The following is a 15,773-nucleotide window of genomic DNA, read 5'->3' as shown; positions in this document are numbered from 1 at the left end:
AAATTGTAAAATACTATAATTTTACCCCAAATATACCAAAATACAAAGAGATTAGACTGTCCAATCTCTTTGCCAAAATACTATAATTTTAAAGGATTCAAGACGAAAAATGTTCCTGTACTTATTTGTTAGAAATCAAAGAGATTATAATTTTTACGCCTTTGTACTATAATCAGCATAGAAAAAAATGGCAACACTGTATATTAGTCTATGATTGTAGGTTATGTAAATGTCAATGTGTCAAAACACAGAAATTTTAATATAAATTTCTCAATTAAATTTGTGAGGACTTATTAATATCCTATATTTTTGTATAGTTCGAATGATACATATTAACATGGTATATCTTTATAATAATATGCTCTTCGATTAGAATATTATGTGACGGATATATTATAAACATAGCTTATCAAAATCTACGAAATAACAAAACATTTCATAATACCAAAGAGATTTAATGTATAATAAAATCGTTTGAATTGTAAAAACAATATTATATTCGACCTTTTTTGCTCATATTTTTGATTAATTATAATATAATGTTGGTATATCAGTAATAATTACCTATACAAGATTTGGTGGCATGGACGAATATTATAGGTATATCTACAGCAAATGTTAAATAGTATATTAATTTTATTTCAGTAACAAAATGGCCAAAAGGACACAGAATGTCTGGCTGAATGTGTGGAAAAATTTTGCCAATTCATTAAAGCCTCGTAGGGTTACAGGTGACTTTAAAGGTATGTATTTTACTTGCTGTTTCTGTTTAACATAACCTAGAATAATAATATTCTATTCCTGCATTACTGCCGGAATATAACCAGAATATAGTATATTTTTTATAGGGTTGGTATTGTGATTGTACCTAGCTAATTCAGGCATATAAGCACTGCCGGGCCACGGAATATAAGTATTAAATGGAAAAATATTATATTATGTAACATATTCAGATAGGTTTCAATAAAACGAGGCTTCAATGGGAGAGAGATGGATATAATTCAAAATATCTGTTTCCGCCGTTTCCTCAATCGAAATACTCAATTGCTTCATTTGTAGTACACTGAACTCCCCATTTAAACGGAAAGATAAGTTCCACGCGATACCGTGTTAAAAAAACGTGCAAAAAAAGTATACACTAAAATACTTTAAAAAATCAAAGGTAACAAAAATTATTCACTATGTTTTAACACATTCTGGCCAAATTGGTCTCCAACATGCATTCAGAGTTGATGACTTTGCACCGTGTTATTTCGAAATTGTGTAAAAGGGAGTTCAGTGTATTTAACTTGGTAAGGAGATTAAAATTATTTATTAAAATTCAAATTTTGTATGAAATTATATTGTCGAATTTCCATATACAGTCGAACTTGGTTATTACGAGGAAGATGGGACCGACTGAATTTGCTCGCTATGAGTGTTACTCGTTATATCAGAGAATAGGTATTTTTAAATGAGCGAACACAACACAAAAAGTCGAAAATAATTTTTTTTAAAACCATCGTAAAAATCCCTGAAACAAGCAAGGCACTGAGATCCCCGGGGTTCCAGCGGCTAGCTCAGGAGTCCATCGAACCCCGGATTCACAAAAAAAAGATATAAACGATTGGAGTGTAAATAAAACACAGTCCTTCGTGCTCGTAACGTGATATTGTTTATATTTTACATTTTCTTTAAACGTTTACATATTTTGTTTTAACAATAAGTTTCGCAGGTCCTATCCTATCGGAAAGGGGACGCTTACTATTTTTTTTTCTTTCTTTTTCAAACTTCGCGTACCCACGCCATTCCACAAAAAGGACTCTCGTGACTGGCCAAATTTTATCGCGTGATGTTTTTTGATTTCACGAATCACGAGGACCACCCTGGCGCGTCGAAATTTGGACGTTGCCGACAAGCGCGGCAAAATTTATTATTTTTGAATCCTTATATTTAGTCTTAAAATTATCTCTTTCATCCATCATCATTTATACTTTTTCCGTTTATACTAAGTCCGGTCGGATTTTATTGCTTGGGGTCGAAATGTTTTTAAACGATCGACAGTTTTAAGAAAATTTTTGATGATATTTTAGCTTGGTATATCCGATAAGCTGCTCATTATAACAGTGAATAAATGTATGGAGAAAATCATAAACTAAAATGTCAACGAATGTTTCCTCATTACATCCGAGATCTTGCTATATCCGTGATCGTAATAACCGAGTTCGACTGTACCTACTAATTTTGAAATATCTGTACAGGAAGTCCTCGACTTACGTGATAAATTCGCTCCAAAGATTTTCTTATAAGTCGATGAATCGTGTGAGTGGAATAAAACTTAAAATCATGCAACTTTTTTAAAATAATGTATGTTAGTTTCAAAGGACTGGTGAAAATAAAATGGACGTACATATTACCTCTAATCCTCTTTTTTATGATTTCTACTAGACTCTTGATAAAATTCATAGTTCCCTCTGTATCTGAACTGCCAGACACACTTGTTACCTACTTTGGTGTTGTGTACACTGTTACAGCCTTTAAATTTTTGAAACCATCCCTGGCTTGCAGTGAATGTATGAGTATCAACACTATCATCATAGGTCTGAAAAAACTCGAGACTTTGTCCTGTATTAGCGTAAGGCTTATTGGAATTTGTTGTTGCTCCATAATATCTTCTATCCATATTACTTTCCTAATAGTTTTCCATTTTTTCTTTAAATATTCAACTTTTCTTGGTAATTATCACAGATTGCATTGATTTTCTTACATGATTTAAACTTTATCGAGTATAGTTGCTCTAATCGTAGAATGACACAAAATAGATATTTTTATAAATCGCGAAAGTATGAATTCATGTAAGTCGAGGACTGTACTACTTAGTTATGTCAACAATTATCATATGTGATTTTCACACACCGGACGAAGGCCCTTACTTATAAATAAAAAAATACTTACGTGGTTGAGCAAGGAATCAGATTAGATGTTTTATGAAGCCGTTTCTAGAGGTCAGGGTTACGTTTCGACTTAAGCTACTAAATGATTATTTTACACCGGGAGAAGCCCGCCTGTAACAGGGGTGTATCAATTCGCCCCATCTGGATTAAAGTCGAAAGGTACGCCCTGATCTCATCGGCCACCCATCCAATTCCTTGTTCATCCGTTAAGTACATGGCATGATAACAGTTTATATAAAAAAAATTCAACTACAATCTAACTATTCTAACAAAAAAAAAAAAACAACTAACTTTACGTATTGTTTCTATATTTATTTTAATTACTATTTTCCTGCTCAAAGCAATGCTCCTGAATAAGTCAGAGTTTGATTTATTTTCCTTTCTTATTATCATTTGTCGTAATTTATTATTATTTTATTTTTCTCCTGTAATGTCGTGCGTTTATTTTGTTTTCGTAATGTTTTTGTTATTCTTCTCGTTCTTTTATACTGGTCAGCGGAGGGGTCGTGGAGCTGCAGTCTTCGACTCTTGGGCTGTCCAGTTTTTTTGTATTCCGAGAGGCTACATTTGTAGACGTTTGGCCCTCGTTCGGAATTATAGTTTCGTGTTACGTTTTTCTTCTTCTGGTGCAATAGGAGCGTACCTCGTTTGGCGTCGTCTGCCTTTGCAACCAGGGCGTGGTAGTGGCGTTACTATTGAGCCAGGCTCGTTCCGAGCAGCGGATATCTTTCTGTGGAAAGTTTTCCACTGATCTGCTGGTCTCTGGAGTATCACCTCATAGATGGACAGGTACTGTGTCTCCATCTGTTCCTATTACTGCGGGCAAGGCATCGTATAGCGGTACAACGGCCAGGCTCGTTGACGGCGGCACGGCTTTCTCACAGGTACTAGGATGGATTTTCACAATAAGTATCTTTTTCCCTTTCTTTTCTTTGTAGGTGGTTACACTTCGGAAGTACCTCTTGTTGTTTCACGATATCTTTCAGGCGTCACGTCCCTAGTCTCTCCATGAACCTGCGCGAGAAAGGAGAGTGCGCACTCTCCACACCATCAAGCTTTGGTATCATGAATTTTCGGCTACGCTGCCTTTGGATGCGCTTACTTCGAGAGGTGGCTCCCTTTGTGCTTCCAAATTGTCTTCATCTGTATTTATTCTTTTTCTTTCTTTAGTAATTTATTCGTTCATTAGACTTCCTGTACTTTAAATTTATTCGAATTTACTTTATTAATTACTCCTACCCCATACATTAAATAGCTACTAATTTTATATAAAATCTTCCCATTGTACTTATGGTACTTACTATCACTTTTAATATTTTACCCTAATACCCATAGTTATTTTGCAACATTGTATTGACTGTATAAATCACATTGATATTAAAAATTGAAATATTCCACCCTCTCATTATATTTATTTACTAGCAAAACCCGTTTTATTTTAAAAATTTGTTATTTCGTTATACGCGCGTATGCGACTCGATTTTCTGCCGCGCGTCTCAAAGTTTCTAGTCCAGACGGTTTTTTATGTTTTTTGCGCCCGATCCCGGCGTTATCGCGTTTAGTCGACATGTCATCCGATTCCTTCTCGCCAAAAGCGCGCCGCGCCGATTTGCGGGGCCTCTCACGTTTTATTATTAACATTTATTTTTCACATTATTTAATAATGAACGTTGGCAGCTTCGCTTTTTGTTCACACGTTTATTACAATACATATCATCTATTTCTTTTTCAGTATTAAACAAAAATTATAAAAGTCCTGAAGGGTATTATAATACTGTATTTATATTTTTTTATAATGATATGCGAGGCGTTATCATTTATTTTAGATTTGAGGATTCTTTGGTAATCTCGCCAGTGTCGACTCCGAAAGAAATAGTTACGAATACTTTCACAAACGTACATCCTTTCACACATTATTATATCATCATCATCATCATCAGCCTGAATCTATCCACTGCTGGATGAAGGCCTCTTCAAGTTGCTTCCACTTCTCTCGGTCCTGTGCATTGCGTTGCCACGTACTTCCGCAGAACTTTATCATTTCATCGATCCAGCGGCCTCTAGGTCTACCTTGTGGACGTTTTGTACTTCTTGGATACCACTGGATGACTAGATTTGTCCAACGATTGTCTCTTCTTCGAGCTATGTGTCCAGCCCATCTCCATTTAAGGCTTTTAATAAACTCTATTACATCGCAAACCCTTGTCTGCTTCCTTATCCACTCATTCCTCTTTTTGTCCTTTCGCGTTATGCCCAGCATGCACCTCTCCATACCACGTTGTGCTACTCTAAGTTTCTGGATCTCTCTTTTACTTAGGGTCCATGTTTCACACGCATATGTCATCACGGGAAGCACACACTGGTTGAACACTTTGCGCTTTAGGCACAGTGGAAGGTCACTTTTGAAGACATTATTCAGGCGGCCAAAAGCACTCCAGCCTAGCTTTACTCTGCGAACAATTTCATCAAATATACATCCATCTATAGATACTTGTTGTCCCAGATAGATGTAGCTTTTCACCTGTTCGAGCTGAGTGCCATTGATGAGGATCTCTTTTTGGCCTGCAAAGCAGTTGAACATGACTTTCGTCTTTGTTACATTTATTTTCAAACCTACTTTGTTGCTTACTTCAGCGAGTTCCTGCATTCTGCTTTGGAGGTCTTCTGAGTCTTGCGAGAAAATTACTATGTCATCGGCAAAGCGCAGATGACTCAGGTATTCTCCATTTATGGGGATCCCTTTGTCATTCCAGTCAAGTTGCCTGAATAAGTCTTCAAGGGTAGCTGTAAATAGTTTAGGTGAGATTGTATCACCTTGTCGGACTCCTTTGCTGATAGGAAATCTGCGCGATGGTTTATGGAGATTTACAGATGCTGTTGCGCTACTGTATATATTATTGAAAATATTTATATAGAGTCCAGGGATTCCTTGTTTTCTGAGTGCGTCGAGTATTGAACATTTCTTTATCGAATCAAACGCCTTCTCATAGTCTATAAAACCCATGCATAGTGGCAGTTTGTATTCCTGGTACCGCTCTATGATTTCTCTGACGACTTGGATATGGTCCATAGTGCTGTATCCTCCTCTAAATCCGGCTTGTTCTCTCGGTTGGTTCTCGTCTAGTACATTTTGCAGACGGTTTGAGAGAATTTTTGTGAACGTCTTGTAGAGAATAGGGAGTAGACTTATTGGACGATAATTTGCTAGGTCTTCTCTGTCACCTTTTTTGTGAAGAATGACAATGCTGGCATTTTTCCATACCTCTGGGACATCCTCTTTGCATATGCAGGCTGTGAACAATTGTGCAAGTACTTCATTTGCATCCTTTCCTGCTTTTTTGAGGATATCTATCGTTAAACCGTCTTCCCCGGGGGCTTTCCCACTTTTCATGTAATTTAAAGCATGGGTTACTTCCCAGGATGTAATTTCGGGAGTATGGTCTTCCGAATTTCCATTTCTCTGAAGATCTAAGTCTATAGTCGTATTGTCAGTGTCATCACTGTAGAGATCGCTGTAGAACTCTTCAACTCGGCTTAACAAGTGTTCCCAATTTCTGACGATAGAACCATCTTTTGCTTTTAGTGCTGTGATTTGACGTTTTCCTATCGACAAGCATTGCTTGTTTTTGTTTAAACTTCTGCCTGCTTTCACAATTGCTTGTATGAGGTTTACATTGAATTTACGAAGGTCTTCTCTAATCTTCCTTCGGAGGGTTTTGCAAAGTGATGAAAACTCCATATCGTTTTGCGCCTGTCTATCGCTCTTGGTTTTCCTTCTCTGCTCCATAAGATTCAATGTTGCCTTCGAAAGCTTGGTGGAAGGTGTAACTTCTGAGCTTTTTACGCCTGTTTTTTCTGCACATTGTAGAATAATATTCGTTATATCCTCCGCGTTGGATAGGGAAACGGTTTCGTTCTCATCTAAGAAAGCCGATAGTGCATTTTTGAGTTCATTTTGGAATTCAGTATTGTTCTGCAGGTATACGCGAGCATTTGACTTCTTCTGCAGTTTGGATCTTTCTGATTTGACGTTCAATCTTATCTTACATCTCACCATCCGGTGATCACTGCCGGTGTTAAACTGATTGATCACCTTACAGTTTAAAAATGTATATTTTCTGTCAGTGAGGATGTAATCGATTTCGCTGGTCCTTCCTGTCGGGCTTCTCCACGTCCATTTACGTGTAGGTTTATGTTGAAAAAAGGAATTCATGATGTGAAGATTGTTGGTTTCAGCAAACTCCACAAGCATGTCCCCTCTACCATCCCTTGAGCCATGTCCGAAATGTCCGACCGCTACGTCATCTCTTTGGTATGATCCAATACGTGCATTGAAATCTCCCATTATGATGTTGAAGTGGCATTTACTTTTATTTTTCAAGGATGTTATTTCCTCGTAAAACTCTTCCACTTTTTCATCAGGATAGCTCTGTGTCGGAGCATATACTTGCAAAATCTGAATGCGGTACCTAGCATTGATTTTAAGTATCACGCTTGCGACCCTGTCAGAAATGCAGTTGAACTCGACTATGCGGTCCCTCCAGGCTTTGTTGACAACAAATCCAACACCGCTCGTGCGTCCTTCATCGGTTCCTTTGGAGTACAGCACATGTCCGCTTTGTAAAGTAATAATACTCTCACCTTTACGCCTTACTTCGCTGAGTCCGACAACATCCCAGTGGATATTCCGGAGCTCTTCTTGAAACTCTACAAGTTTGGCATCGCTGGACAATGTTCTTGCGTTATATGTAGCAATGGTCATCTGTTGGCAGCCTTTTCCGGGTCTCCGGGGATTTTTAGCACCCTCTGCCTTCCTTCGCTGATCGCTGCCGTGATCAGTATCAGGTTGGCCTCCGGAGAATGAGGGCCGGGTTCTAGAAGTTTTTGTTTTCATATGAAGGTTTTGGACATAACACACCACGCTGTCCAGACGGGTTGGTGTGTGGTTTTTCTGTCTGGGTGATCCTTCCCGTAGCCAAAGGTCTCTCGTTTTAAGGCGCCAGAGTTTCGCCTTGCACCCTTCTCTATTAGCTACAGATATTATGTTGCGTTATACAGCACATTATCTGCATTGCCCGGGGGACGCCACGCGGAGGCTAGAGATAGGATTTGCTGACTTTCTTGGACAGTGGCGTCTCAACATTTTTTAGAGGTATACCTATTGGCATCGGTATACATCATTGAGGCCATAGTCAGCCTTTGCCCGCCCACATTATTATATATGTTTATATATATTTTTAAACAATATTTCTTATAACTAATCAGCTCGCCGAGCAAAGTTGATTCGTTGTATTTCGTCTTACCGACGTGGCGTTATAATTGGTTTTGAATTTAATATTTCCGAGCGTCGACGTACTCTTTTACCGCGCGGATTTACATTTACTCCACGCCACTGGCCGTTGTACGAATCGAAGGCGTGTATTTTTTTTTGTTACTTTTGCGGACGGCATTTCATTACGTATCTAAAATTATTCTAAATCAACTTTGCTTTGCGTTTGATGCATCTTTTATATACTAATAATAAAACTTAGTTTGTGCTTGACGAGAGTTCACACTTAAACATTCACTATTTCCACTAAATTCACGTCTTTTGCACCCGCTCCTTCGAAGATCCACGGTAGGGGGGCATCCACAGGATCCAGTGTCTTCTTCTTGCTCCAAGATGACCACCAGCTCGCGGCGCCTCCTCCATGTCTCTCTTCTTCTTCCATTTTACTTCCGGTCGGATACTCCGTACCATTTCGTGCAGGTGGCATTGTTGTGCCACCCGCCTGGCCTCACATTTCCAAGAGTTCTAGGGCGCTCATGGCCATGTCCTTGGTTTCCCTGGTACATGGTCCTAGGTACTTCAGGCGCCTGGAACTCGATAGTTACCAGTTGTTCTATGGTCTAGATGTAGAACACTTTAATTAGATTTTTAGAGCTGAGCAGGGTGTGATGTCGGGAAAACCATGCGTTTTCCGAGCCTCATGTTGCCAGGGCGCCATTGAGATCCCCGGGGTTCCAGCGGCTAGCTCAGGAGTCCATCGAACCCCGGATTCACAAAAAAAAGATATAAACGATTGGAGTGTAAATAAAACACAGTCCTTCGTGCTCGTAACGTGATATTGTTTATATTTTACATTTTCTTTAAACGTTTACATATTTTGTTTTAACAATAAGTTTCGCAGGTCCTATCCTATCGGAAAGGGGACGCTTACTATTTTTTTTTCTTTCTTTTTCAAACTTCGCGTACCCACGCCATTCCACAAAAAGGACTCTCGTGATTGGCCAAATTTTATCGCGTGATGTTTTTTGATTTCACGAATCACGAGGACCACCCTGGCGCGTCGAAATTTGGACGTTGCCGACAAGCGCGGCAAAATTTATTATTTTTGAATCCTTATATTTAGTCTTAAAATTATCTCTTTCATCCATCATCATTTATACTTTTTAAATTAAATTAAATTTATCTTAATTACACCTCCGCCCAATATGTGATTTTCACACACCGGACGAAGGCCCTTACTTATAAATAAAAAAATACTTACGTGGTTGAGCAAGGAATCAGATTAGATGTTTTATGAAGCCGTTTCTAGAGGTCAGGGTTACGTTTCGACTTAAGCTACTAAATGATTATTTTACACCGGGAGAAGCCCGCCTGTAACAGGGGTGTATCAGCACGCTACAAAATAAGTTGTTTATTGTACCTGACTTCACAAACCTTGGATTTTTTACTTATTTCAACCATATGCGTGGATACTTTTTCAACATTGTGCGCGAAAACACCAATTAGGTAAATTGGACACTTAACTAGTATCATAAACGTAATGCGATCCCAGCGGCATCCTGTCCGGTCGGATTTTATTGCTTGGGGTCGAAATGTTTTTAAACGATCGACAGTTTTAAGAAAATTTTTGATGATATTTTAGCTTGGTATATCCGATAAGCTGCTCATTATAACAGTGAATAAATGTATGGAGAAAATCATAAACTAAAATGTCAACGAATGTTTCCTCATTACATCCGAGATCTTGCTATATCCGTGATCGTAATAACCGAGTTCGACTGTACCTACTAATTTTGAAATATCTGTACAGGAAGTCCTCGACTTACGTGATAAATTCGCTCCAAAGATTTTCTTATAAGTCGATGAATCGTGTGAGTGGAATAAAACTTAAAATCATGCAACTTTTTTAAAATAATGTATGTTAGTTTCAAAGGACTGGTGAAAATAAAATGGACGTACATATTACCTCTAATCCTCTTTTTTATGATTTCTACTAGACTCTTGATAAAATTCATAGTTCCCTCTGTATCTGAACTGCCAGACACACTTGTTACCTACTTTGGTGTTGTGTACACTGTTACAGCCTTTAAATTTTTGAAACCATCCCTGGCTTGCAGTGAATGTATGAGTATCAACACTATCATCATAGGTCTGAAAAAACTCGAGACTTTGTCCTGTATTAGCGTAAGGCTTATTGGAATTTGTTGTTGCTCCATAATATCTTCTATCCATATTACTTTCCTAATAGTTTTCCATTTTTTCTTTAAATATTCAACTTTTCTTGGTAATTATCACAGATTGCATTGATTTTCTTACATGATTTAAACTTTATCGAGTATAGTTGCTCTAATCGTAGAATGACACAAAATAGATATTTTTATAAATCGCGAAAGTATGAATTCATGTAAGTCGAGGACTGTACTACTTAGTTATGTCAACAATTATCGATACTTTTATTCAGATACAATAAAAATACGAGATATCAATACCTCTTTTTGATACGATACCAAGCATCAAAACAATGTGTACTTGTGTAACACGCCTAGGAAAGTGGCCATGCCAGTCAAATAGTCAATTCCAATGCCATAGAAACTATCGCGGTTCATTTGAACTTGTAGAAATTATTGTATTAAAATTATACTTTAGTAATCAGTTACATCCATCCCATGGGGTAAGTTAGTAAGGACAGGAGGTTGAAGAAAGAATGCATCAGCAATTGTGATTGTGTGAATACTAAATTAGTTGTAGTGGCATTTTCAAAACCATCCCAATACTAATTATTTTTTAATGTTGGCAGGGGAAGATCATCTTGGCAACAAATATTATGAAATTCCTCCAAATCCTTCCATTGGGAAGAGAAGACCTTCTAGATGGTTCACACCTTTGACTGGAGAGGCAGGGTTCGATCAGGAAAAGCCGGCAGAATGGGAATCATGGCTAAGATTTAGAAGGTATCTATATACTATAATAGAAAAATATACTATGTATTTGTGAAACTATAAAATAATAATAAGACAGACTAAGTATGAAGTGTGAAATATTTTGCTTGTTTTTTTTAAAATACTGGGATATATTATTGGAGCCCATCTATGAACTGTCGGTTGATCCTATGGTTGTCAAAAAAGGTATGTTGTTTTTTCAATGTCATTGATGTAGTGCAAGGACCCAAATACACATTCCTCCTAAAAAATCTGTTAATATAATCTCCACTTTGTGGTCTGTATTATAACCCCTGCATTGGAACAAATATATCTAATAAAAATTCTCTTATCTTTGCTTAGTACCAGTATTGATAAAAAAAATAATCTTGTTATCCCGATAAATAGTTTTTCACTTCTTAAGACGCAAATTTCATTTCAGTTTACCTATTATTCTTCAATCAATCTTTTATTCCGTAGGACTGAACCGCCGACAGATGAAGAGGTCGCAAAAAATCAGGCAATAATCAACATGAAACAAAAGAATGCAGCAGCACTTGAAATTGAAAATGTAAAATATCGCGAAAGCCAAGGGAGGACTTTACCGCAAGATGAAAAAGGCTTGAATTCATTTCCTAAATATAAAGAATTTCAGCCTGGACATATAGGAGATAAGGAGTAGAGATTATCTATTCTAATGTTTTCTGATGAACGGTTACTGAATTTTGTTGTAAAATTGTTATTGTAGTGCTAACTAAATTTGCTTGTGTGTTCAATGTAGCTGTATTTTGTGAGGGATCTCACATGTGGACAGTGCGCATAAACGAAGGCCACTGAATACAGCTGTGTTTCACACTTAGTTTGAACGACAAGACATTTGTTATTTTGTTACATATGTGTTCGTTTCATAATGTATCGTATACTATATTACTTTATTTATTGCCAGTATAAATATTTTGAATGCATAATTAAATAGATTTATATCTGAAAATACAAATTAATATAATGATTAACTCTTTACAATGTTACCTTTCTCAATATGTTCATGTGATAATATTTTATGAAAAGCTCTTAAGTTTCTTTAAAATGGATTTCAAAACAGTAAAATATTAATTTTGAGAATAGCAACGTAGATTTGCCAATGATGTTAGGTTGATAATTAAACAGTATATTAATGGTTTATTTTGATCTACAAATTTGAATTGCACTGAAATTACTGGTAGCTAGAGGTTTGGATTGTTTTAAATCGATTATTTGGCAGGATTGTTGACTTACTTTTCTTATGCGTCAATTACATTGAGCTACTTTATGAGCTGTTTGTTGGTGAATTTACAATCTGCCTGTAAAGTCGCCCAGTGTCATCATAGAACAAGCTAACTAGCAGATTGTAAACAATCTACCGAGAAAAGTTGAAAGCCGGTCAACTTTACACGCTACACGCCGGCGTATGGGCCTACTGCGTCTGCGCAGTAGAGCGTAGTAGCAACCTCCCAGTAAAAAAACGAACTACGTTCTGTCAAAATAGTCGCTGGCTTGTGGCTTCTCAGCGAATGGAAAGTTTTGTGTGTCATCATCACAATCGCAGTAGCTGAATCGCCCGCTTTTAAATTCGCCAACAAACAGCTCGTAAAGTAGCTCAATGTAATTGACGCTTTAGTAATATATACTGTTATAAATTATGCAACAAAATTTCTATAAAGTTTAATAATGTTGGTTTAATTTGTAGTTGTCAATAATTGACGTTTAGATACATAACAAACCATGGAAATAAACTTTCTACCCATTAATTATGTAAATAAAAAATATATTTGAATAGATGTTTTGTGTTTTATTTAACATATCACCTCAGTTTTATGTTATAGTGCGATTTATCTGTTTCGAGTAATAGAAGATAAATATTTTAAATGTGAAGTTGGTATTATGATGAAGATTGAAATTCTGGCTAGAGAAGGCTTACGCTAACGTATTTAGAATAACCGGTCTGTAATGGCCGTCAGATCAAAAAGAAACAAGTAATCAATGGTTTTTCGCGAGGAATTTTTCGAAATCGAATATCGGAAGAAAAGTATCAATACTTTTTCGATGACTCTTCTTGTTACTGTGTCGATCATTTAAAAACATTTTGATCCTAAGCAATAAAATCCGATCGGACAGGATGCCGCAGGGGACGGATTACGTTTATGACACTAGTTCAGTGTCTAATTGTTGTTTTCGCCGACAATAATGAAAAAGTATCCACACGCATGGTTGAAAAATCTAAGGTTTGTGGTCCATAGGTACCTACCAGCGTTCATTACAATAAACAACTTCTTTTGTAGTTTATGAAGGCCGTGCTCGTTTCGGGGATTTTTACGATGGTTTTCAGATTTTTTATTTTCGACTTTTTTTGTTATGTGACCGCTCATTTACCTATTCTCAGTCATTACGAGCAAATTCAGTCGGTCCCATCTTCCTCGTAATAACAAAATTCGACTGTAGTTGTTTTTTTATTACAATATACCAAACATTCATATTTTATCAATGTGGAAGCCAAGGAATGAATGCTGATCATAGTTACATGAAGGGCTTTTTTTGTAGTGTAACGGCGTTCCGGCACCTTTTTTCACGGTATTTTTAATGTTTCAAAAGCAATTAGACAATGTTCGCGCTTACATAGTACAAGTTAATTTTCCTGAATAATCTCATATGAAAAAACATATCCGAAAAACTATCTTGTTTGATATAATATGCATTGAATTCTATTACCATTTCTTCAAGTGAATGTGAACGCGAATTTTCGTAAATGAATCTAATTATTACCCCATTAAGAGCTTCGTTGAAGACCAAAACAGTTTCGGTACTTTTGTTCATCAAACTCGTCGGACCACCTTTGACACTTTTCAATCCTATCAAAATACGTTGATCGGTGGTTACTTAGTGGAAGACATTCGGCCATAAACTCTAACACTAATAAAAGGAATCGAGAGAATTTGCCAGACGAGAATTGGACTGAACTTTGGAAATCACCATTGCCACCACAAAGGAGGGGCTGACAGGGCTTTAGCCTGGGGGATCGACTAGATATCTAAGTGAGATAAACACACATCACAAATTTGCTCTAATTGTAAAAAAATCGCCTGCAGCGCTAATTTCCTTCAGGTGTATTAACATTTAAAAATATGTGGTTGTGTAATTGCATTTTTTGGTTAATGATTATTAATACACTGAATACCCTTAATTTTACCTCGAACACCATTTGAAAAACGCTACTATATAGCGTCACACTGCCTTTAACCTTAGTGATATGTAGGGGGCCCACCAAAGATCGTGGATAGGAGGACCGTTTCAGGATGTGGGGGCCATGGAAATCACTATATACTTTTATTCAAATATATGATTTTTTACAACTTTAGTTGTTTATTTGTATGTTTGTTTGTTTAATTTTTCATGCCCTTTGTGGCATAGAAAAAAAATACTTTAAATGATGTTTGAACATAATTTTCTTTAGTAGGTAACGTTTGGCAATAAGTGAGTTCCGGCACCTTTATTTTTCAAAAAAAAGCCCTGGTTACATGTAAATATATTACATGTATAATAAAGGCAATATATATTTTTTGGAAAGTCTTTATTGAAAATAATAAACAATGATTGGTCATTTTTCAGAGGAACCAAATGATTTTTTCAATATACAAGCAAATTGGCGAACAAAAACTAGTTTATAAATATTTTACGGCTTATTATTATTTATTAATAATATATTTATTTTAGCTTTACGAAAGAAATATTTTTTTATGATAGATATACAGAGAATAAAAGTGAAACGTTGGTAAGAATTTAATTTCTTAATACATATTATGAAAGTCAAGCTTTGTAATATAAACAAACCACCTTACTACAAAACGTCACTGTTCTGGCAGAAGACACTAATTCGAAAAAAATACATATTGAGTTAGTTATACCAAAATGTTCCTTATTTCAAACTTTACTGTCTGGAAACCTTCTTAATAAATAAACAGTCTTTATTTTAAAGTCATCCTTTTTACGATTACTTAATAAACTCACATTATAGACCATTTCAAACATTTTAACAACTTCAAAGTCAAATTACTCAAAACTAGTATTCTCCAGTTAGTGTGTTCTGCCAGAACAGAGACGAAAATATATAATTAATCACATTAGTAATAATAATGGTAATTCCATCATTCCACTTGTTAAAAATTTATTATTTGAAATGTCCAAAAGATGAATAATATAATGTTATAAAATAAATAATGGGTACCAAAGAATGATATAAGTGTGCAAAGAGAATTAGAAATTTATTTTTACTTTTATTTACTTTACTACTATACTGTTGAATTTGACAATCAGTCCAAATAGATTAAAACTCAAGCACAAATATCATTATACCTATGCATTTATTTATACAACGTGCAACGTAAAGCCGTGTACGCACAGAAAAAATGTTCAAATCGATTCTTGTGCTAACTATAGCATCGTTTTTATTACATTATTCCAAGATTTAATGGGTGAGATGTTAATGATGTGTACACATAATTTTACGTTACAATATAATATATAAATACTAATCATGTCCATATTAGCTTACAATAAACTAACTGGTAAAGTGCGAAGCTATATCAAGTCTTCTACGTCACCACATTCGTTTCTGGAACT

General features: G+C 36.1%; 1 protein-coding gene across 3 annotated transcripts; it reads left to right on the top strand.

The window, feature by feature from the left end:
* The first annotated feature begins 205 nt into the window (after positions 1-205).
* On the top strand, positions 206-12,937 carry LOC147066796 (NADH dehydrogenase [ubiquinone] 1 alpha subcomplex assembly factor 2). Of its 3 annotated transcripts, XR_015071494.1 has the most exons (5): positions 206-282; positions 646-743; positions 11,000-11,153; positions 11,601-12,144; positions 12,756-12,936. XR_015071494.1 is itself a non-coding variant. In XM_085954233.1 (4 exons), the coding sequence occupies exons 2-4, from the start codon at positions 653-655 to the stop codon at positions 11,800-11,802; spliced, it is 447 nt and encodes a 148-aa protein (XP_085810359.1). In that variant the 5' UTR covers positions 206-340; positions 646-652; the 3' UTR covers positions 11,803-12,937. The 3 variants fall into 3 exon arrangements, 2 of the variants coding, with proteins under 2 accessions (XP_085810359.1, XP_085810360.1); XM_085954233.1 differs by having other exon boundaries at positions 206-340; positions 11,601-12,937; XM_085954234.1 differs by having other exon boundaries at positions 11,601-12,936.
* Positions 12,938-15,773: the final 2,836 nt, after the last annotated feature.

The sequence above is a fragment of the Rhyacophila brunnea genome, unplaced genomic scaffold (assembly GCF_057557595.1).
Source record: "Rhyacophila brunnea isolate RB1 unplaced genomic scaffold, BYU_Rbru_1.0 scaffold_4, whole genome shotgun sequence".
NCBI classification, from domain to species: domain Eukaryota; kingdom Metazoa; phylum Arthropoda; class Insecta; order Trichoptera; family Rhyacophilidae; genus Rhyacophila; species Rhyacophila brunnea.
Note: the sequence above shows the minus strand (reverse complement) of the source record. Positions and strands in the feature narration are given on the sequence as shown.